The sequence below is a fragment of the Poromitra crassiceps genome, assembly GCF_964638095.1.
Source record: "Poromitra crassiceps genome assembly, chromosome: 8".
NCBI lineage: Eukaryota > Metazoa > Chordata > Actinopteri > Beryciformes > Melamphaidae > Poromitra > Poromitra crassiceps.
This window is the reverse complement of record NC_139629.1, coordinates 8605108-8632875: the sequence shown is the minus strand read 5'-3', so window position 1 is coordinate 8632875 and position 27768 is coordinate 8605108. Positions and strand designations below refer to the sequence as shown.

At 44.3% G+C, this 27768-nt stretch overlaps 2 protein-coding genes across 2 annotated transcripts in view; both read left to right on the top strand.

The window, feature by feature from the left end:
- itgav (integrin, alpha V) overlaps nucleotides 1-15614 on the top strand; it is a 92600-nt gene extending 76986 nt beyond the window's left edge. The window contains exons 24-32 of the mRNA XM_083642108.1: nucleotides 1082-1161; nucleotides 4508-4588; nucleotides 4850-4955; nucleotides 6110-6268; nucleotides 6996-7127; nucleotides 7938-8051; nucleotides 9388-9498; nucleotides 10177-10296; nucleotides 11870-15614. Of these exons, the coding sequence (XP_083498234.1) occupies nucleotides 1082-1161; nucleotides 4508-4588; nucleotides 4850-4955; nucleotides 6110-6268; nucleotides 6996-7127; nucleotides 7938-8051; nucleotides 9388-9498; nucleotides 10177-10296; nucleotides 11870-11962 (996 nt within the window). The 3' untranslated portion in view covers nucleotides 11963-15614. The remainder of the gene's footprint in view (nucleotides 1-1081; nucleotides 1162-4507; nucleotides 4589-4849; nucleotides 4956-6109; nucleotides 6269-6995; nucleotides 7128-7937; nucleotides 8052-9387; nucleotides 9499-10176; nucleotides 10297-11869) is intronic.
- Nucleotides 15615-17663: 2049 nt separating this feature from the next.
- akap11 (A kinase (PRKA) anchor protein 11) overlaps nucleotides 17664-27768 on the top strand; it is a 29422-nt gene continuing 19317 nt past the window's right edge. Inside the window, exons 1-3 of the mRNA XM_083641395.1 lie at nucleotides 17664-17687; nucleotides 25380-25518; nucleotides 27244-27345. Of these exons, the coding sequence (XP_083497521.1) occupies nucleotides 25456-25518; nucleotides 27244-27345 (165 nt within the window). The 5' untranslated portion in view covers nucleotides 17664-17687; nucleotides 25380-25455. The remainder of the gene's footprint in view (nucleotides 17688-25379; nucleotides 25519-27243; nucleotides 27346-27768) is intronic.

The following is a 27768-nucleotide window of genomic DNA, read 5'->3' as shown; positions in this document are numbered from 1 at the left end:
TACATTACAGCCCTAAAGGCACTGACAGGGGTCTGCGCAGCCTCGACTTGGAGCCTTGCCGCCGACTAGCGGCGACAGCGAGACTGTGCATACTCGAACGTTAAAGCCCCAATCAGTAAGATTTTTGACATTTCTTACTGTAATATAACAGCTTTTTAGTCACAGGACATGGAAGATTGACTTGTAATAAGGAGACCCTTGTCTTTATTTATCCCACACCGCCCTCCATTGGCCAGCACTGGGACTAAGCAGTTTGTCTACCACGTCCCGCAGCAAGAAAAAAGAAAAGCATGCGCGCATGCGCTGTACAGTGGAAGCGCTGTGTTCATGAAAACAAGGAAGTAACTCGATTCGGATTTGCTACGAAAATGATATTTCACGGAACTATGGATTATTATTTCATCACGTGGTGAGTACCCGATGTCACAACATGTACATAGAGCTTTCTGGCGCTGTGTTTTGTTGACTTTGAACGGCGATATCGTTATCGATACTATTGGACCCAGAGGGTGCAGTTTCTCCAACAGTAAAACTTGGAAAACTTACTGAATGGGGCTTTAACTTGGCGCGTTGGCTGCGGTACACATCCAAAGCGTTATCGTGTCGTTTACCAAGAACTTGCAATCATGTCGGAGGGGGGACATTTTCATTCCGGTGAGCCTGCAGAAGGCTTTGCTAGATGAGGGACAAGCACTGTTAAATGAGGAAATGGCATTTCCTCATTCCTCACAACACAAGGAGTTGACGCCGCGGAGTCACATTTTCGAGGAGCTGCACGGCCCCTCCGCTGAGCTGCGCCGAGGGGACGCCCAGCTGCGGCGACCCCCTCGGCGCAGTCAGCGCCGGCGATTTCGCGTGAGCATAATTTGCGCTTAAGAAGGGAGGAACAATGTTTAGAAAGCTGAATATATTGTTATTCCCAGGCCTAAATATGGGATAGTTATAGTAATATTGAAATTTGGAACATACACGTTTATGTTAGAAAACATTCAACGTACATTCCTGCACTTTCCACTGTACTAATGCTGTGTTTGTTTGTGATTGGTCCCCTCCTGTTTCCTCCTTTGCTGTGATTGGTCAGGTGCTGGCGGAGCTGCGGTTCAGTGTGCACCAGCTCTCGGAGCAGGACACCTCAGTCAAGTTTGACCTGCAGATAGTCAGGTAAACTTCTGTCTGTCTGTCTGTCTGTCTGTCTGTCTGTCCGTCTGTCTTTGACTGACTGATTCAGTGTTTAATCATAGTATAAAACACAACCCAGCTGTTATCGCTGACATATTTATGTTTCTGTCTTCAGATGACTTTGATCGAGGGTCACAAAATTCTAACTGGCTAACCAAGGCTAATGGTAATTTCTGGTCTGTTCATCAAATCTCTTCTTTATCGCCTTGCAGTCGTCTGACAGCAGAAACACAACAAGTCAGTGACAACAGCTGGATTGTGTTAAACACTGTGTTGTACAAGAGAGAGCAATCCAATCCAATCCACTTTATTTATAAAGCACGTTTAAAAACAACAAGGTTGAAAACAAAGTGCTGTACAAGTCAAAAACAAATAGCATAGGCCTACCACAATCATACAGTACAAAAACAACGAACAAAGAACAAAGTGTCACATAAAATGATTAACACACTCAGGCTGAAAAAGCCAATGCCGTGCTCCAGTCAAAATCTCAAACTTGATCAGGTGCAGACTAAAAAAAAACATAAATTATAGTAACGCTGAAGACGGCCGAGGGCTGAAACGCACGTGCTCCTGTCGCTGCTTAAGAGAGAGTTAAGCGAACCGGAGCCAATTTCCTTGTATGTGTGCATACTTGGCAGCTGATTCTGATTCTGATTCTGCAAATTAAAGACAAAAATACAAACAATGTGAGCGCGCGAGCAGCAGACATTCTTCTCTAGCTATCAGCTGAAACACAAGATACGTGTCCGACAGTAGGAGGCGACAGAAAGATGTCTGGCACAAAAGTGATCTCTATCCTGCCGAGACAGAGCGGAAGTACGACAGCCATGTTTGTGAAAGCGTCTACTGTGTCTTGTCTGTCTGTCTGCTCAGATATTACATTTAGGTTCTACAGTTGCATCATTTAGCAGGCATGTAGTAGAATAAGATGCTCTTCTGGGATGTGCTGTAAGCTCCTTGTTGTGAACGAGTCGGGGGATTTCCTGGTTGAGCATTCCCCGCACAGTCGGCCATTGTTAGCTCTGTATTGCCTTTCACTTAGCGGGCCTAATCTTCCCATTAGCATTCACTTAAGCAGCGCTGCTTCCACGCTGCTCATTTTAATGACAAAGGACACTGAAACTCGCCTCCCTAATGGACGCAACACACAGCTCCGCTCACCGCCATGGACAACAATACTGCTAGTCTGACACACACTGTGTGTGTGTGTGTGTGTGTGTGTGTGTGTGTGTGTGTGTGTGTGTGCGTGCGTGTGTGCGTGCGCGTGCGTGTGCGTGTGTGGAGAGTGGTATGTTAATAACAGCATTCAGAAGTAGCCTTTGGTTAGCAGCAGTTAGCTCGAGTGTGATTTGCCAGCTCTGTGTTTATCCGACTTGCTTCTGTTCTGACACACAGTGCTGCTTCACTCATTCACTGGTCCTCAAAACAGGGTTTGGGACCCCTGACTGGGCCCACAGAAGAGATATAGAGTTGATTTTGTTTCCTTAGTCTTCTCAATGTCGTGTTATTGAGCACAGCTGACTAGCGGAGGGGGTTCTTCTTAGCCAGAAGGCTATTATATCCTTTGATGGATCTTTTTGCCACAAATCTGTATATTTAGGGTCGTGTTGCACTTTACTTTAGAGTCCTTTTAGTGAGAATCTGACATATTTGAGTCTCCAACATCTATATATTTAGTAGGGGTGTCACGATACACTCAGTTCACGATACGATACGTATCACGATACTGGGTTCACGATAACGATACGATACGATACGATTTTAACAATATTTTTTTAAACTTGAATAATGACAATATATGACTGGAAAAGTAGTATTTTATTTGAAATGCACAAATACAAAACATGCTGTTGTGGGAAATTGTTATTACAATAACAACTAGAAAAAACATGAGATTGGAGATAAGGCTTAACTTGAAATAGAATGAGTTACACCATCACTTAGATTTACTTTGAACTAAAAGGTTTCTCAGCAGTATAAATTCTCATTATGCATCTTCAGTTTTTCTTCAAACTCAAACAACAAGACTTTTCTTAATCTATTTTTTATGCATCTTCAGTTTTTCCTGTCAAGTAAACAGTTTTGCCAGAAACTCAATTGAATGGTTTCTCTCCTGTATAACTTCTCATGTGTCTCTTCAGAGACTTGTTCAACTGAACTACTTTCCACACATTGAACTTCAACAAACAAAGACGTTTCTTAGTCTATTTTTTGAATTTTTTTTTTTTTTTTTTTTTTTTTTTTTTGCGATATGAGATTTCATCTCAACGATACATATCGTGACGTTTTACTATCGCGAAATTTCGTGGGACGATATATTGTGACACCCCTAATATTTAGTGGTTCCTAAAACGATCCAGTCCAGCTGGCTGGGGTTATTTGTTTAAAAGATGAGGCTTTTAATGCATTGCTTACCATCAACAAATCCTATGATTTGTTGTGTTACCAACACAGAGTTCTGTATCAGTAAACAGCAAATAGGTACATACTGTAGGCATAAGAGGTAGGACTCAGTGATACACTGAAGTTGTTAGGAGCAAAGAGCCAACGATGAGATAAGTGAACTTGGAGCACTTTGTGTTCACACTGCACAGGTGAAGAGAACCACAAGAGGGACTTGGACGTGAACTGAACTGAACTCAGACCACCTCCAGAGGAGGTCTGAGTTCGTGACTTCAGAGGGGTCTGAGTTCTTTTGGAGTGTTCATACGCAAAAAAAAAATGCTGACTAAGAGGTCTGAGTTCACTGGGAGGGCTGAAAGGGACCAAGTGTGAAAACACCCTAGCCAAACTTTGTGGGCCTGAAGCTGTTTCGTGTTCCTTCATTCAAAGCTCTTTGTATTTGGGAGCCAAAAGTCTGTATATTTGGGCTTCCTCTAGCCCAACCAAAAGTCTATTTCACAAGACTTTTACTGAAGGTCTAGCTAATTGAGGGTCCTTTAGGCAAAACCTAAATATTCAGGGATTCTTTATCCACACACCCCTATGTACTGGATGATGGTTCTTCTTACACCAGTACTCAAGCTGCTGCAGGTTCCTTTTGTTCGGCCAAAGGAGGGGACTTGAGTCAACAGTTGGTGTTGCTGTAGTCAGAAGTCTCTGGAGGAGTGTTTGGCATGGCATTTGAAAACTCCCAGTCTAACTCCCTTTTCATTCTGTGTGGAAACCCCCCTTCACTGTTGAGGGGGCGCCACACACTGGTTCAAGTCCCGCACATGGTCAGGTCTGAGGCAGCAGCTCCCCCTGGTGGCGGTGTGGAGCATCAGCCTGCATGCAGCTGAATGTCAGATCCTCTCACTGTCTGTTCTCCCTCTGTGTGTTTCAGCTCCAACCAGTTCAACAACACAAGTCCTCAGGTCTCCAGCATCACCAAGCTGGCTGTGCTAGCTAAAGTCTCCATCAGAGGGTAAACTGCACGCATGCGCACACACACACACACACACACACACACACACACACGCTCACACTCACTCACTCACACACACATACTGCTGCAATGTGATGTTTTTGTATTAACTGAGAAACGGTAAACACTGATACCGATAGTTATGATAGTTGTGTCTGATGTTTTAACTGTAGTGTGTGTGTGTGTGTGTGTGTGTGTGTGTGTGTGTGTGTGCGCGCGTGCGCATGTGTGTGTGTGCGCGTGTGTGTGTGTTCCTCTCAGTGTGTCGACTCCTGACCAGGTGTTGCTGCCCATCACTAACTGGAAGCCCAGAGAGCCTCCTGTGTTGGGAGACGACATCGGACCCCAGATACTGCACATCTACGAGGTACACACACACACACACACACACACACACACACACACACACACACACACACACACACACACACACACACACACACACACACACACACACACACACACAATATTGAAGTAGCCATTGTGATGTTACCCATTGGTTTGTGGACTCCTGTTTTGAAGCCTTGAGTTTGCATTTCACCTTTTTTTTGTCAGCAGTGACCATATTTGAACAGTAAGAGCCACAGCGCCACCTGCTGTTGGTCCGTGATCAGCGAGCTGCGCGATCACTGGACAGGCGACCAAAAGCATAGTCTGCTTAATCGTCTATTTGACTCTAAAATGGGACCGTCATTTACTAAATGAACATCATGCTGTGTTTACAAAGACTTCAAGCTAGCGATCGAGACCATAATCTCATTAGGAAAGGGGTTATAATTTGTAATCACAAAAAGTGTGGACCAAAGCAGCTCAAAAGGCAATAGTATACAAAGTGAAAAAAGGGGGAGCTACTTGGAGTTTTAAGGCAATATTTAATAAGAAGTAATATATCTGTGTACAAGCAGTTACAAAACAGAATATATCTTCAGACTGCCTGAGGAAGACCTGCGTGGTTGAAACGCGTTGCGTTTTGTTTGCCCGTAGTATTTCGAAGATATATTCTGTTTTGTAACTGCTTGTACACAGATATATTATTTCTTATTAAATATTGCCTTAAAACTCCAAGTAGCTCCCCCTTTTTTCACTTTGTTATAATTTGTAATAAATAAAGTGAGAAGTAGGGTAATTTCCCCATTGACTTTTATACAATCAGACTTGTTTTTTGAGCCATAGACTGTATAAACAGGTGAGTTATATAAAATTCACCCCCCATACAGTTGTTATGAAATTAGCTAAAGAGACCAAAACCATTTTTTGTATCACGCTATGAACATTTTAATTATTTCTGTTGTAAAGTTGGGCATTTTAACATGGGGGTCTATGGGGATGGACTCATTTTGCAGCCTGCCTCAAGTGGCCATTCGAGGAACTGCAGCTTTTGGCACTACCGCGTTGGCCTCATTTTTCAGCAGCGGAGGTTGCCGCTTGACAAAGAGACACACACAAAAATACTTGACTTTCTCATAAACACAGTAAGAACCCTCCTCTCTCTCTCCGTCCCTCCCTCTCTCTCTCCCTCAGCTCCATAACAGCGGTCCCAGCACGTTCAGTAAGGCAGTGCTGGATGTTGATTGGCCGAGTCGTTTCCATAACGGCTCTCTGCTCTACATCACGTCCTTGTTGACGGAAGGGCCCATCAACTGCTCGTCCACCATGGAGATCAACCCGCTCAACGTCTCTGTGAGCGCACACACACACGCACGGACACACACACACACACACACACACACACACGCACGCACGCACACACACGCACGCACGCACACACACACACACAAGCACGCACGTGCACATACACACGCACGGACACACACATACGCACGCACGGACACACACACACACGCGCACACACACGCACGCACGCACACACGCACACACACACGCCTTCAATGAATACATACTAGGGCTGACGATCATCCATCTGCCAGTTTGAAATGTGAAAATGCAACAAGGCTATTGGGTGATAAGTGCCCGTCATTAACGTTCATGCATATATTAATCATTCGGCATATCAATTAATTAAACGACCAAACTTACGGCCGGATGCATCGATTTCCTCAAGTGCTGCAAACGGCTCACTTGAATGGTTTCTTTTCCTCCCGGTCTCCCTGATCATAGATGATAGTGTTGCATGATATATTCCAGAGATTGTCAACCTGGCTGTAGAATTGCAGCTTCCACCTTTTAACGTTAGGTAATGCCCAGGTAATGCCCAGGTAATGCCCAGGTAATGCCCAGGTAATGCCCAGGGAAGGATTTTCATGAGCTACCCTGAGATGATCCTGAGTCCATATCTGAAAGTGGCTTCTGACACCAACTGTGCAATAATAATGTGTGTGTGTGTGTGTGTGTGTGTGTGTGTGTGTGTGTGTGTGTGTGTGTGCGTGCGTGCGTGCGTGCGTGTCAGAACCCGGTGTCAGCAGAGAAGAACATCAGCAGTCCGTCTCCAGGAGACAGAGGGACTGAGGGGCGGAGCCGAAACCACGTCCACAAGAGGGAGCTGGACCCCCGAGAGGCCCAGGACAACCTGCACATACTGGTACACACCATCGACATATAGATGGACTGAGCTCTGGTCCCGTTCAGTGAAGCCGCTGCATGTTAGATCACCGCTCTGGCGGCAGGTGCCAGTATAGGTCACAAGGCCCGCCTCCTCATGTTAGTGGATGGGGAAATCACAATCGATGTAATCACAGTGCGCATCAGATAATTTTTTTCCAAAGGTGGTTTGTATCATTTTAGATAGTTATTATCATGCTAATGCCTGTGCAAGTGGTCATTTTTCTGATCAGTTTGTTTTTAAGTAGTTATTTGATTGATTTACTGTGATGCCAGAAAACAACAACATTTTTTTTCCAAACACAGTAGTGGGGTTAAGGGCCCAGACACACCAAACTTACTTCAAAGGATTAGCGGGAACAAAGGCCGACTGTTGCGTTGCCTCACGTCGCCTGTGTCGAAACACCCCGCAAACACTCCAGCTGATGGTCAGCTAGCACGTGCGTTCTGCGCCTGCATGAGACCTAGGACTGGGGCTATTCAAACCAGATAACATGAAACTAATCAGCGTATCATAATATAGCCATTTCTAATCGAGAATATGTCTGATAAAAAGTTGCAAATGGCCGTGGTCAGTCCTTGGCGTTTGAGGGCGAGAAATAAAGAGAAACCGCACTACATGTGTGAGTCGCTGTCTAGAGCCAACGGTGAGTTTTGAGTATAAACTGCAAAATAGGATATGAGCATCAACACTAGAACATGAACGATTAGCCTACAACATCTGACATCTCATTTTGAAAGAAAACTAAAGTGTGTGTGTGTGTGTGTGTGTGTGTGTGTGTATATGCAGGATTGCACCACAGCAGAGTGTCTGCAGCTGCACTGTCAGGTTGGTCGACTGGAGAGGGGGGAGTTCGCCATCCTGTGGGTCTACGCCAGACTCGCTGTCAACAGCTTCCTCAAGGTACACAACACAATCACTCACTCACTCACTCACATACACATGCACGCACACACACACACACACACACACACACACACACACACACACACACACACACACACACAGCCAGCTCAGCTCAGTGGCCTTGTGGTTTGACTGTCCGCCCCGAGACTGGGAGGTTGTGAGTTCGATCCCCGGCCGAGTCATACCAAAGACTAAAAAAATGGGACCCATTGCCTCCCTGCTTGGCACTCAGCATCAAAGGGTTGGAATTTGGGGGTTAGATCACCAAATGATTCCCGAGCGCGGCACTGCTGCTGCTCGCCGCTCCCCCAGGGGATGGGTCAAATTTCGCACACTCAGGTGTGTGACAATCGTTGGGACTTTACCTTTACTTTACCTTTACTTTACCTTTACACACACCATACAAGAGTGTTTTGGAGCAGAGACTGGGGCTAAAGACAGACAGACAGATTATCGGTCCCGACGAGGCTCAAATCGCGAGCACCCCCGAGATAGTCGGGAGAGGGGGGAATCTTGGCCACAATCGGGCAAACTCTCGTGCGGTCTGGGGGAGGCGTAAGTTGTGGCACAGAGATTACATTACGTGGGTCTGGGGGAGGCATAAGTTGTGGCACAGAGATTACATTACGTGGGTCTGGGGGAGGCGTAAGTTGTGGCACAGAGATTACATTACGTGGGTCTGGGGGAGGCATAAGTTGTGGCACAGAGATTACATTACGTGGGTCTGGGGGAGGCGTAAGTTGTGGCACAGAGATTACATTACGTGGGTCTGGGGGAGGCGTAAGTTGTGGCACAGAGATTACATTACGTGGGTCTGGGGGAGGCGTAAGTTGTGGCACAGAGATTACATTACGTGGGTCTGGGGGAGGCGTAAGTTGTGGCACAGAGATTACATTACGTGGGTCTGGGGGAGGCATAAGTTGTGGCACAGAGATTACATTACGTGGGTCTGGGGGAGGCGTAAGTTGTGGCACAGAGATTACATTACGTGGGTCTGGGGGAGGCATAAGTTGTGGCACAGAGATTACATTACGTGGGTCTGGGGGAGGCATAAGTTGTGGCACAGAGATTACATTACGTGGGATGAAAGCAGGACATGATAGATTAGGATTTCTGTGAGGTCATGTGAGACTAAATATGTGTGAATGTTGCGGAGAGTACAGTGTGCATATTATGTGTGTATGTATTTAATTGAATAAATGAAAGCTTTAAGGGGAGGAATACTGAACTATATAGTGTGTGAGTCTGATCAAGTCTTCTCTAACATGAGTGTTAGCAGCAGAAGTGGCTGATGGCAGACGTGTGACTGTCTTTGTGTCTCTTCTCCTTCCAGGCTGAGAATCAGAATCGTTCGTACGTCATCAAATCCTCGGCCTCCTTCAGCGTCATAGAGATGCCCTACAACAAGAACCTGGTGTCAGAGCTGCCATCCAACAGCACTACTGTGAGACACACACACACGCACGCACGCACACGCACACACACACACACACACACACACACAGACACTCACACACACTCTCTCACACACACACACACACACACACACACACACACAGACACACACACACTCACTCTCTCTCACACACAGACACACACACACACACTGTCTTAAAGAAACACGCCAACATTTTGGGAGATAAGCCTATTTGCCATATTCTCAATAGTAAGACGAGAAGCTAGATGCCCTTCTCTTCCCTGTGCGTGCAGTAGAAAAGTCATTACGCGCCCTCCTGCTAGTTAGCTTAGCACAAAATGACTGGTAGTCTGCGGTATTGGGCTAGCCTACCCCCATTAAGTCACCAAATACACATTCTAACAGCGCCAAAATGCGCTCATGTACTCTTATCATGTACATGTTGTGACTCGTGCATTCACCACGTTACGAAATAATAACCTAAAATTGTGAGACATTGTAATTTACGAAGCAAACACCCATCCCGAAGCTGGACATCTATTTACATTGCTCAAAAGATTACCAAAAACTAAAAAACTAAAGTAAAGAAAAATACTTTAAATTTGCAGAACAGAGGATAACTCAACTCATGGCAAATGCAATGTGATGTGAACTGAAGCGTCTTGCCTCAGTAGTGTCTCTGACTGTGTCTGGTCCTGTGTGCAGGTGAGTGTGTCGGTGCTGTGGGTGATGGACCAGCCCGCCCCTGTCCCGGGCTGGGTGGTGGCTCTGGCTGTCCTGGCAGGTCTGCTGCTGCTGGCTCTGCTCATCTTCATCATGTATAAGGTGAGGAGCACACACACACGTCTCACACACACACACACACATCCATCTTCAACCCCTTATCCGAGATCATAATCTCTCCACCTAGCCCTCGGTCTGCCCCGTGGTCTCCTCCCAGCTGGACTTGCCTGGCTGGAACACCTCCATAGGGAAGCAACCAGGTGGCATCCTTACGGTGCAGGCACACTGGTAATGGAAGCGACGCAGCCCGTCACGGAAGCGTCGAGCAGGGGCCTGGCCATTCACACCAGAAGCGCTCTGTTTTGCTCCGCGCCGGTCACAACTTGTACTGACTTCATGCCGGGCTGCACGCAGCAGCAGTCAAAAATAGAGCAGACACGGAGACGCTCGCTGCAGGACGCGAGACGGACACGACGTGCCGCGGCCGGTGTGAGCGCTCTAAAAACTGTTAATGGCTCTATTCCCGAGTCCCTCACAGATGACTGAGCTTCTCACCTTATCTATAAAGAGAGATGCCAGCCACCCTCCTGAGAAAACCCATTTTGGCCGCTTGTATCCGCGACCTTGTTCTTTTGGTCATGACCCGCTCCTCATGACCACAGGTGAGGGTAGGAACCAAGATCGACCGGTAGATCGAGAGCTTTGCCTTCTGGCTCAGCTCTCTTTACATCACAACGGTGCGGTAAAGTGACTGCAATACTGCTCCAACTGCTCCAACTGCTCCGGCCCATCTCCTGCTCTGTTCTCCCCTCACTCGAGAGCAAGACCCTGAGATACTTGAACTCCTTCACTTGGGGTAAGGACTCAAGGACCCTACCTACTAGACAATGGAAAATGAAAATAGAAAATAAACTCACAAATGGAAATTACCACCACCAGCCACTAGTTAGTCTAGTCTAGCAGTCACTTTAGATGTCTTTACGATGCAGGTCTTGATGCCCAGTTCAGATTTTTTACCTATATCCAGTTTGTGAGCGCCTGTTTACATCTACAGTACTTTTAAAAGTGACCCATATCTGATACCTGATATCTGATGCTCAACACTTGAAACAACCCACACGCATAAAATGCTTGCCTTGGATGCTGGAGACCAGAGTTCGATTCCCCTAAGCCACATTTAAAGTTCCCATTGTAAGGCTGACGTTTTTCTTATTTAACCCATAACCAAACCCAAATCCTGACCTTAACCAAGTTGTTTTGCTTAAACATAAACATAACAAGCAACCTTTGGGACGTTTTTCAAAAAACAAAACGTAATGCTGGATATCTGATTCATATCAGATTTATTTCTACATATGATTGAGGCCCGAAACAGATCTGAGAATATCCAATTCATTCCATGTGCTTTCCCCCCCTGTTTACACACTTGTTGTTGTTTTTGTTGTTGTTGTTTATTTACACATATAAAAACAATTACAAAAAAATACAATATATAATCAGATTTGAATGTGCAGGAGAATTGCCTAAAAACCCTCCAGGGGCATTCTCCAGGTAGCGTATTATACATTATTAGGCAGTCTAAATGCAGCCTTTGTCAGGCAATCAACCATTCTCTTCATCATCTTCTTCTTCTTAATCTTCTTCCTCTTCATCTTCTTCTCCTCCTTCTCTGTAGTTGGGCTTCTTTAAGCGGGTGCGCCCCCCCCAGGAGGACTGCACAGAGAAGGAGCAGCTGCAGCCGGAGGAGAACGGCAACACTGACGCCTAGAGGCGGCCAAGGGGAGTGCAGCACGACGTTGGAGGAGGAGAACTTCAGGGGGAAACTCCCTCCCGGCAGACAGACAGCGCTTCACCAGCACATCACTATGTTCACTTTCACAAGCAGATACCGCTCTGTTAACACGCTGTTTCTTTTTAGTAATCATTTAGTGTTTGATCCTCCTCTGCACGTTACCATTCAGAATATCACTGGTCACTCAAAAAAAAAAAAAACTCACCGCTGCAATTTCATGTTTGTCTTTACTCACTGAAGTTGAAAGTTTACACCATACGCAGGAGCTGCGTGTGTTTCGACACACTTAGGCCTGTGAAAGAGGTTACACCATACGCAGGAGCTGCGTGTGTTTCGACACACTTAGGCCTGTGAAAGCCACTCAAAAGCCAGAAGGACAAAATCCATGTTTTCCAACCTGGAAAACAAAGTGGTTCTGTGTTCCTGAAAAGTCTTTTGGAGATGGGAGGCTTTCGTCTGAACGCAGCACAGTGCTGAGCAGAGGGTGAGTAGATGATGACAGAATTCTCATTTTTGGGTGAACGACTTCTTTAAAGAAGTATGTGAGACTCTGATGATGACGACGCTTGTGTCTCCTCTGCTCCTCCCTCTTCAAACCATCAAAACACCAGACAGGAAGCAATCATGAGATTAGAAGGGTGACGAGCGGACAGACTCCACACATCAGGTGTGTCCAAAGTCCGGCCCGGGGGCCAATTGCGGCCCGCGGCTTGTCTCTCAAAATATGTCCCCCTCCACACACAGTATTGGTTAATCAAGCAAGTTCACTATTTTTCCATTCGCCTAACGATGACAACACTATCATACAGTTTGTAGACAAGCACCAAGTAGGAACAACACATGCAGAACTAATGTTTTCAGATGGCAAAAAACAAAAAAGAGTACAATTGTATTGTTTGTGATTTTTTTTATAACCCATATGATCCGAGAAGCAGCTGGCCCCCCCGGTATTTTCACATTATCTAATCTGGTCCCCATTCAAAAACATTTGGACACCCATAGTGGCTGTCTCCTGTCTGTAGCAGCAGTAGGGAAGCTGCAGTAGAAAGCAGAACAGATGCAGAGTAGAGTGACCTCTGGACGGCTTTTTAATTGTCGATAAAGACGACGATAGAAGCATGGATACAGAGTGTTACAGCTATATGTGTGTGTGTGTGTGTGTATATATATATATATATATATATATATATATATATATATATATATCCCTTCTATATTTTAAGATGGTTATCTCTTTCTGTGGGTGAGTTTGAACTTTTCAGATGATTTAATAACAGAATGGTTTATTTCTGCTTGTGCTTGGATGCTGGCTGGGTGTTTTCAGGGTGTTACATTTTGTTTTTGTTTTTTTTACTTCTAGGAAACGTGCCATTTGAAAAATGACGATAGTGGGGATTTATGGTTTACAGACTTATTAAAGTAATTTAATTAATCGTGGTAGTGGGGTCCAGCTCATTTCACTGGCAAAATAGTTAGCAGCCACTTTGGCATGAAATTATGTTTTATAAAAGCTTTTTTGGTGAATTTAGACATTTGATGAATTCAGCTTCCTGCCCTGCACTCTTATTTTGTATTTTTCCTTGAGATTTCAAAGTCCTGTCTTGTCAGTTTTTTGCAGATGACGAAAACACAAAGTAGTTTGATGGCAGGTTTCTATTTGATGGGTGTATGTGTGAATACATGCAATAATGTATATATATATAAAAAAAAACTGGTGCGAATTTACCCATATTGGGTTTAGCATCAGGAACTGATGTTTAAGGTTGATGATTTTTTTTTAATCAGTATGAAATGACTCCACAGGAACACAGTAGGTCACATGATGCATCTTTCTTCCTCTGCTGGTCCCACATGATGTCATGTGATGTCACTGCTGCATTTTTGTTTCCCTATTAGCAAATTTTGATTAAATTAGTATGTTGGAGTAAACATGGCACAAGTTATGGATGCACTGATACCGCTGCTGCCCATCAGTACCAGATAATTAATATAAAAGATATATATGTTGAAAAAAATATAAATATAAAACCTGGGTTGAGTTCAGCTCCGACTGTTGCGTTATGCAAGCGTTGCACCCATCTGTTGGCACCACTGCCTCTTTAAATGGCGGGGTTTATCACATGTCGCTGTTGATTGGGGTACACCTCTAACACACCCACCAAACAAGAGACAACTTACCTCAAAGCCTGTTGCGCACCCGGTGCACACCGTTTCGCAGATTGAACATACCCCTGATAGGTTTCACACAACTGGGTCTTCCTGTGTGTTCACAGGTAGACTAGCCCTGCCCACCTTTTGTCTGAGCAGATTGTAGGTGGGGCCAGAGGCTGCTATGTGCAGCTACAAGGTTTTGAACCAGCAGATCAAGCAGTTTTTGCCTTTTTTAATCAACTTTCATAACGTTACGTCGTTTTTACTCGTTAACATAACTAGCTGGAAAGCTAGCTATTTGCTAGCATTAATGGAAAATAAACCAGAAAAGATAATAAAATGTCTTCAGCTCAACAAAGGATCAACTCTTCTCCAAGCTTCATTTTAGAGACGTTTGTCCTTTTTGTTTTTAATAAAAGTTGTAGATAACTGAAGATTTGACTGGCTGGAATCAACTTCACGTTACATTATGAGCTGATGTAGCTAGCTAAGCAATGTTTAATTAGGTCGCATATAATCGAAAATAAACAGAAAATAATTCACTAAAACTCCTTCCTGCAATCAACCTCAACAATCAATCACTGTTTCAAGCTTTGTTTTATTAATTTTCCATTATTTTTATTCCATTGTAGAGAACTGAACTGAATCAATCAATGTCCGTTTTGACACTTTTGTTCATATCGGCAGAGAAACAAGGAATCTGAAATTCCTCCAGAAATCAGCTCTGGAGGAGATTGACTGACGCTGCCTTGCTGGGCAGTTGCTGTCAGTGAACACAGATCCAGTCTCTGTCCACACTAGACAGTAATGGACAGAGAAGCTGTCTGTGGGTGCAGCTGGCGTCTGTGCATCTCCTCTCTAACCTGCAGATGTTCCTCAGAGAGCCCAGTCACTGCAGTCAGTCAGTCAGTCAGTTGCTGACCTGGTTGCGTGTTTCTCTCGCGAGATAACCCTGCCTGCTGTCGCTTCATCTGCCTGTTTGTGCTCAAATCTTTCTCAACAGATGGGATAGGAGCAGGCAGCTTCTCTGGATAACAGTTGTTCAGCCAAATTAATTTTGATAAAAAACACATGTTCTCGCTCCTGGCCAATATCAGTATAGATCATTGAAGTAATATTAAGCAAAAGTCTGTAAATTAGAAATGGTAAATATAAAATAAGCTGCTTCCGTGTGTGTCTGTGTGCTGAACACAGCATGAGACAGAAAATTGATGTGATGAAAAATAACTAAACCAATAAGAAGCTGACTGACCTGTGGCCTGTGACTGGGCTAGCTGCTCCACTGGCTCTGGCTGTTCTGGAGGTTTTGATAGTTTTGTAATATTTATCTTCACTGTCCATCTTCCTTTCCACTGAGAGAAAATATTGGCTATTTTTTGATGTATGTATTCTTTCACCTTGAGAATAAAAAATAACTAGTTATTTTATGGAGATGATTTCACCTTTGAACTGAAATAAACTAATACATTTGTTCACATTGTGTTTTTGCTGTCCCTTCTTAATGTTTATGAGACTTGATGCAGCTTTCATTTACCGGTATGTTAAGTCAATATTTTAGTGTTTGCGCTGCATACCTAATGCTTTGAGCCTTTCTCCTCACTTTTTCAGAACATCATTCACAGTCTGTCATCTAACCAGAGTTATTATAGTTTTGTATTTTTCATTCGTTTTTATTTAGCATTAGTTTTAATTTTCCATTCAGTTTAGTTTCAGTTGGTTTCCATATATAGTGAATTTTGATTTTACATTCGGATTTTTAGTTTAGAATTTATTGTTTAAAAATGTTTAGTTTTTTATTAGTTTGAGTATATTAGGTGTTTCGGGCCAAATTTAACAAGTTCAGAATAGGTATTACAGTAAAAACAACACACACACAGAGTGAAAAAACACGATGTTTATAATATTCTTATAATATTCCATAGAGACCAAATCACCGTGACGTCACCATGTAAACAAATTTACTTCCGGGTACCACTTGGGAAAGGCGGCAGGTTTAAATGTGCGTGTTGTCATATAAATGCTGTCAAACCCTCTCGTTGTTTTCGGCCGACTACTTTCAATTTAAATGGTTAAACGGTTGGTAAACATGCTTGTCCGACGTATCTAGCCTTTCTTCTGTGTTTGTTTTATGTAGTGTTAGCTAGCTAATAAAGTTTGTTTGTCTGTCAAACTCGCTGTTTTTTTACATTACAGAGTAACCTCGCGTCACCAGGCTCTTCTCGGCGAGAAAGAGCCTGGTACAGACAGAGCTACTGACGCCAGGTCAATTTAATTTAGCTTCAAGTCTACTCTAGTCTGGTCCAACAGGTAAATTAGCTAGTCTGGTCTCCACTAACGTTAGTGAAAGTGTTGTTATGAATGATATTAAACAACAACACAACACGGACGAACCATTTTTGTCTTCTTTGTCTGTTTTTGTCTTCAACATGTCAGTTTGTGCCGTCCACCGCCATTATAATGTGTGGACCTCAGGGGTACCCGGAAGTAAATGTAAACATCCCGCTGATTTGGTCTATACAGAGGATCTTGAGGATAATGTAGGGAAACAGTGGATGGATGAATCCAGAAGGAGGCGGTAATGCAACATAAAGGATGCCAACTGCCATAAAACACCACAGAAGAAGAAGATATGCTAGGTTCCGACATTCCGACCTCCGACCTAGCCTTGTTTATTTGAATATTATAAAAAAAATATAGGGTTACATAGCCTATGTTAGTGATGACAACACACTTTCTCCGATGTGTTATTAGTTTTGCCTGAAACACTCTTGTTTTCATCATGGAGATGGACAACTGTAAATGCGCAGTTGATGGAGAGCTTGATTTATTACTGCTAGTAGATCGAGTTTGAGTAATTTCTGGGAGTAGCCTATGTGAACTCATCCTAAACTCTTTTTTTTGTCGATTCCTCCTTTTCACTTCTTTGAATTGCCTATGCACTTTCATGACAGGTCTAACTGCTGGAGTTCAGAGTTTAATCATTTTCATGTCACTGAAAAATCACTTGCTGTCCAATCGCCAGCAGTGATGGACTTGCATCGCCATCATGTGCTGATTCGATAAAATGATGATAGCCAAACAGCATTTCGACATTTCACACAACTTTAACTAAACATGCATATTATACATCAGCCTCTTGCGTTACTTCTGCTCTCGCTCAAAATGTCAAAAATATAAGCGATGTCATGTAGGCCTATAGTTTTTGAGATATTAACATTTGTTTGGCACAACTCGTACTAATTAACGCTAAAGTGCCAAGGTTCCGCGTGTTTTGCGGTCTCGTGACATCACGCTGATCCCTCGTTTCATTCACTAGGCTTAAACAATGGCTTAAACAAACGCATGCATTTGTTCAAGTATAATTATAATTATTAATTATATTATTTAATTACAAGTATAATTAAATTATTAATTTAATCACTGCTGTGGTGGGTCGAATCTGTCCTTTCGCTGAGGGAAGGGTTCCAAATGAAAGGGGCGTCAACGGATCGCACAGTGAAACAGGCTGACGTCACTGTCAGCTCAACTAGCGTCCGTCAGACACAGAACGGTAAGGTAAAAAAAAAACATTGATAAAGGCAAATAGTGGTGTTTAGGATGCCTGGTAAATGACTATAAATTGTCTATTTTATATTTGAATGTCCTTGTGTCACACAGTTGCGCCGCTAACGTTAGCTTGCTGTTAGCTATTGGCGTGACATCATAGGCCGAGCTGATAGCGGCCTGGTTACTGCTGCCTGGTGCTACTAGCCGATGATTGACAGCCTGTCAACCAGCAAGATGCTTTATTTTGTCGGGTTTCCTTTTCTCTATCGTATAAGAAACTGCACGGCGCTTTCCTAGCAGTAACTCATGTTAGTCTGATTACGTTAATTTGCAGCCACTCGCCCGTTGACGTAGCTAGCAACCAGTTGTCAATTTGGTTTACGGACACGGCTGTATTGAGCCTGAAGTGGTCGTGGATCATCTGGAAAGAATCAACATCAGCATCCGCGTGTGTGGGTCCTCTATGGGCTGCTGCAGCTGCGGCGGGTACCCGCCCGCTACCTCCCATATAGCCATAAATATATTGGTATTAATTGTGTTGTTCAAATGTCCAATGCTGGTGAAATCCTAGCCCCTATGTTCTGCTATGTTCTCCGTATACACTCTCGAACTATAGCGTCAAACAGACTTCCATGAGTCAATAGGGGGGCTCGGCCGTTCCAAACGCTCTCCTACCCGTCTCTATTGAATTAATATGCTATCCTCATGCCTGTGTAGGAGGAGAGGAGAAGCTTAGCTTCCTAGTGCCAACAGGAACCTTGTGAGTATTTCATGACATGTTTTGCTTCCCAGGTGCGCTGGTTTTGATGATTTGATCACTGTATCCGTGTGACTGCAATGCTCGCGGTGCACCATGAAAGTGAGATCAAACACACCCTGCTGTAAATTCAGCAGCACAGGCTGTGGAAAGACTGCTTTTAAACGGTTGTTTCACACAGCAGTATCATTTTAACAACTCCACCTAAACTACTGTCTTCCGTAGGAGGATTATTATGTCTTAGCATCTGCAATCGGGACGTCGGAGACAGGTAGGAGAGCGTTTTGAACGGCCGAGCCCTCCTACTGACTTATGGAAGTCTGTGTGATGCTAGTTCGAGAGTGTATACGGAGAACATAGCAGAGCATATGGGGCTATAGCCCCATAAGTGACCCTACTACTGTACTGCGTATACTACTGTATACAATCGTGCAGTACTAGGGTCACATAGCCTTCCATAAGGCAATAGGGGGGGGAACGGCTGTTCGAAACGCTCTCCTACCCGTCTCCGACGTCCGAATGCAGATCTGAAGATATGATAGTCCTCCAACGGAATCCAATAATTTAGCCGGGGCGGTTAAAATGATACTGCTGTATGAAACAACCGTTTAAAAGCAGTCTTTCCACAGCCTGTGTAGAATTCACAGCAGGGTGTGTTTGATCTCACTTTCATGGTGCACCGCTTGTACGCAGCGAGCATTGCAGTCACACGGATACAGTGATCAAATCATCAAAACCAGCGCACCTGGGAAGCAAAACATGTCATGAAATACTCATACTATCAGTATGAGTATAGTACTATCAGTCCTATCAGTTTCATACACTAAGTGAAATAGGTACAGTGTTCTGGATGCTGAGCGCACCGTCTATCGAGACCCAGCACTCTGAAGCAACAGCCTCCACAGCTCTGTCTCTCTAGTACAGGGGGCCAATAACTAAAACGTAATTTAGCCACCTAAAACAACGGCCACCTAAACAAATCAATATCAGTGTACATGCACGCTCTATTTTGACCATTTTCAGCGCTTTACTTTACCGTCAAACAGCCCTCTCATTCGGCACTATTTCCTCCCAACCGCAGAACTACCGTATTCCCTCCGACTCTGAAGAAGACCAAGTGTCGAAACGTCAGTGTTTGATCTGCACCTTATAATAAAGCATCAAAAGACGACCTGAGTGCTCCAGGGTTCTCCTTCTGATGCTACTGTGGTTCCTCAACTGTTGAGCACCAGTCTCCGTCTTCCTAACTGTGGTTTTTAGCGCATGAACTTTCTCTAACCTTATTTTATGCATTTACCGTAAATTCCGGACTATAAGACGCACCGGTCTATAAGCCGCGGGACCAAAATTGACTATTTTTTTCTTCTATAAGCCGCACCGGTCTATAAGCCGCGGGTGTTTTGATGTTTAATTACCATATGAAAGGGTTCGTGCACAGAGAGGAATGTCGGGAAAGCGATGGCTGTTTGGGGAAGCTCCCATTTATTAACATTTCAACAAAACAAAACAAAAGTCAGGTCACTAATCCCCAGACAAAATCACACAACAATAGGCTATATGTGCAGCAAACCTGTAACCAGAGAAGTCAAGTCACTAATCCTCGTCTTCCTCTTCTTCCTGCGTACTGAAACCACCAAAGTCCTCATCTTCAGTGTCGGAAACGAACAGGTTCAGGGTGGCTTCGTCAACCACTCTCCTCTCTCCTTCATTGTCACTCAAAACCAACGAACTCCTCTTCATCACTGTCGGCATCGAACAGCCTCTGAAGCCTCTGACGGCCCTCAGCGCCAGCTGTGGCGGCGTCATCCTCTTCATCCCGCAGCAGTCCAGCGTTTTGGAACCCGTTGGTGATTGTGGATGTTTTCACACTCCTATAATATTCCGTGCTGAGACAGTTCCTCCTGCTGCACCGTCCAACGCCTCACCATTGACTCATCGATGCCCAGGTTACGCGCGGCTGCTCTGTTTCCCTCTTTTAATGCGAGATTGACTGCTTTCAACTTGAAAGCTGCGTCGTGTGAATTTCTGCGTACCTTCCCCATGGTAAGTGAGAGTGTTGCTTCTACTGCTCGTTCTCATGCTGTCGAGAACGAGCAAAGCTTTTTTTTGGTGAAAGAATCCTCCAGGGCGCTTCTTGTTAACAGTCCGAGTGAGTGGCAGGTCGAACGTCAAAGGCACTTCATCCATATTTATGATCTGCTCCGGTTCGATGGAATATTCCTTGATCTTCCTTTGTGTGAATTCGCCGAAGTTTGTGATTTTCTCCTGGTAGTCGGGGGAGGGAGTTGATGGCCGAGTGGCCGTTTGCTTACCGTAATTACCATATGTAAGTGGTCACGCACAGAGGGGATTGTCGGGAAAGAGATGGCTGTTTGAGGAAGCTCCCATTTACCGTATTACCGTAACATTTCAACAAAACAACATAACACAACACCACCGTTGTTTATTTTTACAGTGCACACAGTGTCCGCGGTGTGGTGAAAAGAGGGCAAGAGAGGAAATTAAAACAGAAGTGGATTTATAGTTAGAAAGAGTGCTAAAAAAGAGAGATTTTATTTGTATTTTTTTTTTTTTTTCTGAAAAAATCCATAGATAAGACGCACCGTTATATAAGCCGCAGGGGCCAAAAAACGGGAAAAAAGCCGCGGCTTATAGTCCGGAATTTACGGTAAGTGAAATCCCCATTCTAAAACCCCATAGTCTTTTTCCCTGACAAACCAAAATGGCGGCGATTTCTGGTTAAGCCTACAAAAATACGTCATACCTGCGGTACTCGATATGTCAAAAACAAGCACACAGACGACACAGTCTCTGCCCTTGACGGCTTGTTTTGATCACAAACACCCCGACATCTTTTGGCAGGATCTGCTTAAAGGGATAGTTCAGTTTGTTTGAAGTGGGGTCCTATGAGGTACTCTCATACAGTCAGTGCACTGGGTAAAGCACTCTGGACGCATCGCCCACCGAGATAGGAGAACTGCACTCCACCTGCAACAGGCACAGAGAGCTGTCTGCTGAGTGTGATGGGGGCCAAGAGCAAAAACATACAAAACAACAGAAAGAATACATAAAGTGCTTCCATACTGCTCACCTGGCATAATGCAAGTCTCCACAAGCCCTGTGATGCCAAGTTGACTTGAAAATATGTCATTTACACCCTGTTTCTAGCTGAAATCGTCACTGGAGCTAGCAGCTGAAAGTTCAACAACTAGGGTACAACCTTGCTACAGTGACGATTTCAGCTAAAAACAGGGTGTAAATGACATCTTTTCACGTCAACTTGGCATCTCAGGGCTTGTGGGAGACTTGCATTATGCCAGGTGAGCAGTATGGAAGCATTTCATGTATTTTTTCTGTTGTTTTGTATGTTTTTGCTCTTGGCCCCCATCACACTCAGCAGACAGCTCTCTGTGCCTGTTGCAGCTGGAGTGCAGTTCTCCTATCTCGGTGGGCGATGCGTCCAGAGTGCTTTACCCAGTGCACTGACTGTATGAGAGCAACTCATAGGACCCCACTTCAAACAAACTGAACTATCCCTTTAACTCCAGCACAGTTGTTGTGTCACCTTTGACACACGATGAAGAGTACCTGACAATATTGCAGTTTTTCAACGACAAGGCTAAGACCAAATACAGGTGGCATACTGTGGCTAAGATGAGATGAAGGCCCATTTGAAGTTGGTTCTCACACACTACTGAATGCGGAGGCCAAGTGAACCAACCATCAAAGAAAAAGCTGATTTGCCAACGACACACTGTTGTTGCCTTTGTAGATAGTCACGTTCATAACAGGCGTCACTGTGTGTGTGTGTGTGCCTGCCTGCCTTTCCTATGAGTGAGTTGGGATGCACGGCATAGTTGAGGTTAGGCAGCGGTGGCTGGCCTTGTTGTTCTTGAACAGCCCACCAAAGCACCCGTGAGAAGCCAGGAGGTCCTGGATCACCAGAGGAAGCCAGCACTTTTTCCACCTCCTGCTTGTCAGGATGCAGGATGGGCCGATCAGGACCGCCTGCCTGACAACTAGCTGCCTGCGTCTAGACTCAACTAGCTGCTTTGGACAACACCTCAAAGGGGAAGGCTTGGATTTCTTGGGAAACTTTTCGTCCTCGTACACTGTAAATATTTTGCCCTCTCTCGCCGCTCTCTCATGCTTACTAAGTGTGTTTCCCCTACTCAGAGCTGCGCGTGCACACACACACACACACACACACACACCCGTGTTCTCTTGCTTTGCTGTTTGATCTTTGATGCAGGCCTGACTGTTTCAAGAATATCAAAGAGAGCAAGGCCCACTATAGCTTAACCTTTACCCCGCTAGCCGGGCGCTTCTCGCTCATACTGAGCATTAGCGCCCGGCAAACGTCAGCGCATTTCCCATCAAACAATCGTGCCGCTCTCACGTCTAGGTATAAAAACCAACCCTTACCTGAGCCAGACACGTGAAGTGAAGACGCTATCCGATGGCCAACATCCTCTTCTTTTAAATACATATAGTGGCCTTTTCCAAATTGTTGCATAAAATCCACTTTTCTGTCTTTGAAAAACCGAAAATGTAGGTAGGTGCAATACCATTATACCAATAATATACCAAGTATAGGGGGCATTAGTGAGTATACAGTGAGTAAACAGTGAGTCGTTGCTCCAGATGAATCATTTTCGGTTTTTCAAAGACAGAAAAGTGTTTTTTTTTTTGCCACAATTTGGAAGAGGCACCTATATGTATTTAAAAGAAGAGGATGTTGGGCATCGGATAGCGTCTTCACTTCACGTGTTTGGCTCAGGTAAGGGTTGGTTTTTATACCTAGACGTGAGAGCGGCACGATTGTTTGATATTGTTTGATGGGAAATGCGTTGACGTTCGCCGGGCGCTAATGCTCAGTATGAGCGAGAAGCGCCCGGCTAGCGGGGTAAGCTTAACCTCAGCAGCAGGACAAGTCGAGGTCTACTTTTAAGAGCTTGATTAGAACACTTTGGCCTATAGACGGTTTTAACTTGACAACAAAAACATTCTAAATTGAACCCCCGCTCACTTCCTGTTGCAGTGTTTGCTATGGACATAAAAGAAAAGAAAACATTCAAGTGCAGGACTGACCATTCCGTGAAAACCGTCTATACAGCTGAGCGGCGAAAACAAAAGTAACGATGTCGAGTGAATATTTCTGCAGTTTGCCGAATGCTGAGAAAAAGGAAGTGCTGTGGGGTTGCGCTCTGGTGAAAACCGTCTATAGTAGATTGGCTGTTCTTGAGGCGGGCTCAAAACATGCAATGTATCTCCTCTCCTCCTAACTGAGTCAAACGTGATGTAATCTGTGTCACAGGCTTGAGTCCATCTCATTGTAAGAAACCTTTTTAGTCCAGTTAACGACTGGCCGCCTAATCGACGTATCTCTTGACTCTTCTTAGCTCATCTTAACTCATCCTCGCACTCAAACCCCTGGCCTGTTAGAGACCTGGTGCAACAGCTCTCTCTCTCTCTCTCTCTTTACACACAGACCCTGAATGCATCACTGCTTTTGTCATGTGATTGTTACTGTGGTTTAGGGTGAGACTGCAGAGTTAGCACATAAGAGTGATAGAGAGACATTGACATCGAATGCTGTATTGTCTTTCACTCACTGAAGACTTGACTACTAAAGATAGAACTGGAGAGAGAACTCGGCTATGACTTGACCTTAGAAGGAACCCTAGCTGTCATGTGGGACTGAAAATGATGATATATAACGATGATATAATCCTGGTCTGCCCTGCACGATATGAGGAACATGTGCGCAAGGGAAAAGGTGTGCGCTGGAATAACAACACAAGACAAAATGATGGCATGCTGAGTGTGAAAGCATGGCGTGTGTAAACAAAATCATCTTTGTTATTATTATTAAGTGAGTTTCAGGCAGTCTTTGCAATGTGTTTATTATGCATGTTCATATCGCCATGACGATGAAAATATGATTTATTGTGCAGCTCTAAACCTCAGCCTGTTCTCCTCATTTGAAGATTTTTGGTCTTCTCTCTAAACTTCTTTTGGACTCTCAGAGGCACTTTACACGAGGACGGTTTCCTATGGTGACGGGGAATTATTGTATCGTTAGTGCCTCCCTTTTAGACGGCGACGGCGAATTTGGGCTTAGGAAACGACACATTTTGAAACCACCCTGCAGAGTGAAATTCTTGGTGACGCTTCCCGCTGAGCGCTCCATGTAATCGCTTTGAGACGGCTCATTTCGGGAACTCTGACGTGCCTGCACACGCGACACACACGCGATTACGCCATAGCCGTGCGCTAGTTGGCGGCCATTTTCAAAATAAAACGTCAGTATGAATGAAGTTTAGCAACATTCAGAATTAAGCTACACTGGGGCCAACTTCAGTTACATGTTCATAACGTTACTGCTGTGAGGAGCCGATGGCTGTACCCGGTCGGCATTTAACGTTAGTTACAAAAGCACATCGACAGTGTTTTCTCACTGCCAGTAGCCTATCTACAGTAGGGTTTCAGCGCTCCCGGTCCTCGCTGCTCGTTAAAGATTTCCAATAGGCGTTATTCTGATAAACTGCTCACATGTTACGTTCTCACCCGACAAATATTAAAACTTTAAAACAGTTTGGGTTTTTTTTTAGCTTGAAAACAGCTTTTTGGCAAGTCTAAATGACTGCGGAAGGCGTACTCTACTTCGGTGTTTAAAACAGGAAAGACGAGTACGAAATTACTTCATGCAGAAGCGTCCTTGTATGGGCAAAGAATAAGGTGATCACACTGCCACCTAGCGCCCCGGCATGTACATTACGGCGTTTTAAAAATTCAACAGCGCTCATGTAAACAGGGAGACGGTGTGAAGAAGGAAACACTATTGTGTCGTTTCTTCCAGAAAGTGTCCTCGTGTAAAGGGCCCCTCACTCACTCTTTGATTCTTTGCCTTCCCCCCTTTCGCACCTCTGTTTGCAGGTGAGTGGCGGGCCAGCCAGCCAGCCAGCCAGCCAGCCAGCCAGCCAGCCAGCCAGCCACATCCAGCCCAATTGCTATGGATGCCTGCGCCCGTATCAGAGGAGTCCCACTAAGGACCAGAGCCTCCATCCGGAAAGAGGTCCGTCTGCAAGGATATGGATTTTATTATTATTGTTGTTGTTATTTTGTCACCATCTCTAGTATGTCATCATGTCTTTGCAGGGAGTTTTCAGGCTCTGCTCCCCAGTGTTGCTTTATGTCCCTCTTACATACTATTCTACTGTCATAGTACTATACAAAAAAGGTACTATACCAAAAAAGGTTTGATTTGAGCCGGATTGCATTTACACCTGGCATTAAAGGCACGTCCAATGTATACTCATTGGAATCAAAATGTATTTTCCTGAGATTGTTGTGTACTATCATACTTTCACTTGTAATATTTACATCCTTTGAAACTTGTCTCACTTGTTTGCCTGCTTTTTGACAAGTATGATCGTATCTGAGCTGCCTGCCTGGTTACTTATTTCCATTTCTTAAGTCACAATGTGGATTCAGAGGATGTGCAATGAATCTGCATTGACACTTTGTTGCTAATGTGGCCACAGATGTGTCTCCTCTGTAGGTGGAATAGGTGATCGGATCTTGAATATGTCTTGGGTGCATTTACACCTGGAATGATGTGGCTTTGCTTTATCTGAATGAGCCATGATGCATGTTGATGCCAGTTGTAAAGGGAGCTGAAGGCTACCTCTGGGCAAATGCACACAACAGTCAAGTCAGTCTTCTTCTCTTTGGCATGTGACTGCTAGAGGTCGACCGATTAATCGGCCGGCCGATTAATTGGGGCCGATTATTGGCATTTTTAATTAATCGGCATCGGCCTGCAAAAAAAAAAAAAAAAAAAAAAACGTTTTTTTTTTTTTTTTTTTTTGGCAGGCCAGGCCAGGCCACCGGGCATTTGCCCGACATGCCCGATTATGCAGTCCGCCACTGAATGTGAGTCTTCTCATGCACCCATGAGCCTACTGTAACGTTACGTTTCCTCAGTCACCACCATCTTCTGCAAACACACTTCTCCCATCAAATGACAGCAAATCTAAACAGTTACATTATTATTATTATTATTATTGTTAATGTATAGAACAGTGCATGAATGAGTTCTCTGACATACTGCTCTCTCGCTATAGCCTACCAGTCACTACTGAGATCTATACCGCATAACCCAATGTATTTTTCTATTTAATAAAAAGAATAATCAAAAACATGTTACTGTACTGGCTAAGATAACATCTTATATTAGATGTAGGCCTACAGTATAATGTTATATTCGATTTTCAATGTGCATGAATGGATAATGGAAATCTAGGCTACTAGATTTCTTTAAAAAAAAATACCAACAGAAGAATATTGCACATTTTTTGGGGGCGCTACCCACACGTTTAGCTGTGTGTTTCTCATTCCACGAATGCACAATCCTTACAAGTTGTACCCCGTTGTAAAGGTGACTAATCAGGCTTTCCAACTATATAAAATACAATACCAATTGGTATTATTAAAGGGGAGAAATCGAGCAAAATAACGTTTCCAAACTTTTTTTGAGGAGTTTATTTTAATCGTATTTTATCGAATGAAAAAAATAATAATAATCAGCATTATATATCGGCCATCGGCCGCCCTTCTCTCTAAAGATCGGCATTGGCATCGGCCATTGAAAAAGCAATATCGGTCGACCTCTAGTGACTGCTACAGTAGGGGAGAAATGCAAGCAAATTGAAACGGACCTCTTTGGTTTGTCATGAGGTCTGTTGAGTGACTCTGCTTGAATGAATAGCTTGTCTAAAAGAAGGCCGTTTGTTTGCAGACGGTGCGTGACAGTGGTGTGAAGAGCCTTTTGAGGAACAAGAAGGAGCTCTGCAGTGTCGGGCTGGAGCTGCAAACCAGAGACGCACTGAGACTGACTGAGGTACACACACTCTCTCTCTCTCTCTCTCTCTCTCTCTCTCTCTCTCTCTCTCTCTCTCTCTCTCTCTCTCTCTCTCTCTCTCTCTCTCTCTCTCTCTCTCTCTCTCTCTCTCTCTCTCTCTCTCTCTCTCTCTCACACACACACACAGCTTAGTCATGTAGACTCACTCACTCACTCACTGACACACACACACAGCTTAGTCATGTAGAAGTTTGAGAGACTTACATTGAACGGTGAATAACTGCAATACCCGATAATATATATGTACGAGTCTTTGTTTCTACATGTAGCTTATTTATGCATACATGTATACTGTACATACATTCCTTTCATATAGATGTATTAAAAATAGATGCTTTTTTCACACACTTATTATATATTGTATAAATGTTTGTTTTAGCCTGTGTGTGTGTGTGTGTGTGT